Consider the following 1,720-nt stretch of genomic DNA (forward strand, 5'->3'; position numbering starts at 1 on the left):
AAATTGTTTAAACGTCTTGCTTGAAATCTGTCAGCTTGTACCGCGATGCCAAAAGGGCCGATTTTAGAACTTGTCTGTTTACTATCCAGTCTGGATCGCCCAGTCCGCCTCTTTAGAAATCACAGTCACGTCCATTCTCACCTCGCTGCTCCCCAATCCCCCCACCACCACCCCCCACCAACCCCCCCACCCCCCACCCGCACCGGCTACAGATGTATTTGCACTTTGCTCAGGTCTGCTGTTTAATCTGGCCGTTTTGATTTCAGGAACACAGTAACGGGGAAGAGATGGGGGAAATCTCCTCTGTGAATGAAACTGTTAACCTGTCCAGCTGGTTGGAAGCCCTGGACAACAACTCTTCCCTTGAGCTGCAATCGCAGGTGCCGCGGCTCTCGGTGGATCCTTGGGATGTGATGCTGTGTATTTCAGGGACTGTCATCGCTTGTGAAAATGCCCTGGTGGTGGCTATTATATTCTATACTCCGGCATTACGAACGCCAATGTTTTTATTGATCGGGAGCCTGGCGATGGCGGATCTCCTGGCCGGACTTGGCTTGATCCTGAATTTCTTTTTCCATTATCTGATTCACTCGGAGACGATCAACCTCATCACCGTGGGTTTTTTAGTCGGCTCCTTCTCCGCCTCTGTGAACAGTCTGTTGGCCATAACGATCGATCGCTACCTTTCACTGTCTAACGCATTAACTTACTATTCCGAAAGGACCGTAGCCTATATTCACAGCATGCTGGCCGTTGCTTGGGGCGTTTCTGTGTGCCTGGGATTGCTTCCTATCCTGGGCTGGAACTGTCTAAAAGACGCATCTACCTGCAGCATCGTGAAGCCTCTGACAAGGAGTAACTTGACTCTTCTGTCAATTTCTTTCTTTCTGATCTTTGTCATTATGTTACACCTTTACATTAAAATATGCAAAATTGTGTGTCGACACGCCCACCAGATTGCCCTACAACAACACTTCTTTGCCACATCTTACTACGTGACCACAAAGAAAAGTGTCTCCACTCTTGCCATCATTGTTGGCACCTTCGGGACAAGCTGGCTACCTTTCGCCATTTACTGCCTGGTTGGGGACCATGCCTACCCGACCGTGTATACGTACGCCACCCTCCTCCCTGCTACCTACAACTCCATGATCAACCCCATTATTTATGCTTTCAAGAATCAGCAAATCCAGAAAGCTACTTGGGTTCTGTTTTGTGGCTGCTTCCAGTCCAACTCCTCCTTCCAATCAAGGTCACCGAGTGATGTCTAGGTGTCTATCCCCTTGCTGTGTCTGGGCACCTGGCATTATCAAGGTGGCTGCCTTACTGCCCTGTTAACACCAGTAAAGAGGCCAGTGGCATTTTGAAAGGGCTTTCTTGCTGGATTCCCACCGGCCGGCTCCTTAATTTATAAAAAAAAAGGGGTCCTGGGACTCCGATTGCCATTTTAGTTTCCACGAGCGTGTGTTTAAGTTCCACGGGTGTTGGAGCCTAAGAAGCCCATCCAAGTCATTTAGAGTTGTTTTCCAAACAAGCCTCCACTCTCTGCCATCGCAACCCACGCTTACCTCGCGGGGGGTTGGGAGCGGCCCAATGCTGGAAACTTCAAGCTGGCTAGCTGTGTCGGGGGTCGAGGGACCCCTTCGGCACCCCTCAGTTCATTAGCCTGATGGCAGTCAGACAGCCTGCTCCTAAAGACCAAGTTCGGCCGCCTAAAACG

General features: G+C 50.3%; 1 protein-coding gene across 1 annotated transcript; it reads left to right on the plus strand.

The window, feature by feature from the left end:
• Nucleotides 1–287: 287 nt before the first annotated feature.
• Nucleotides 288–1,271, plus strand: gpr6 (G protein-coupled receptor 6). Its single transcript, XM_078542867.1, has one exon. The coding sequence runs from the start codon at nucleotides 288–290 to the stop codon at nucleotides 1,269–1,271; it is 984 nt and encodes a 327-aa protein (XP_078398993.1).
• Nucleotides 1,272–1,720: the final 449 nt, after the last annotated feature.

This window comes from Cetorhinus maximus, chromosome 5 (genome assembly GCF_964194155.1).
Source record: "Cetorhinus maximus chromosome 5, sCetMax3.hap1.1, whole genome shotgun sequence".
Lineage (NCBI taxonomy): Eukaryota > Metazoa > Chordata > Chondrichthyes > Lamniformes > Cetorhinidae > Cetorhinus > Cetorhinus maximus.

What these genes read in the sequence shown, in the direction of transcription:
- gpr6 (XM_078542867.1), top strand. Translation starts at nt 288, where the DNA reads ATGGGGGAAATCTCCTCTGTGAATGAAACTGTTAACCTGTCCAGCTGG.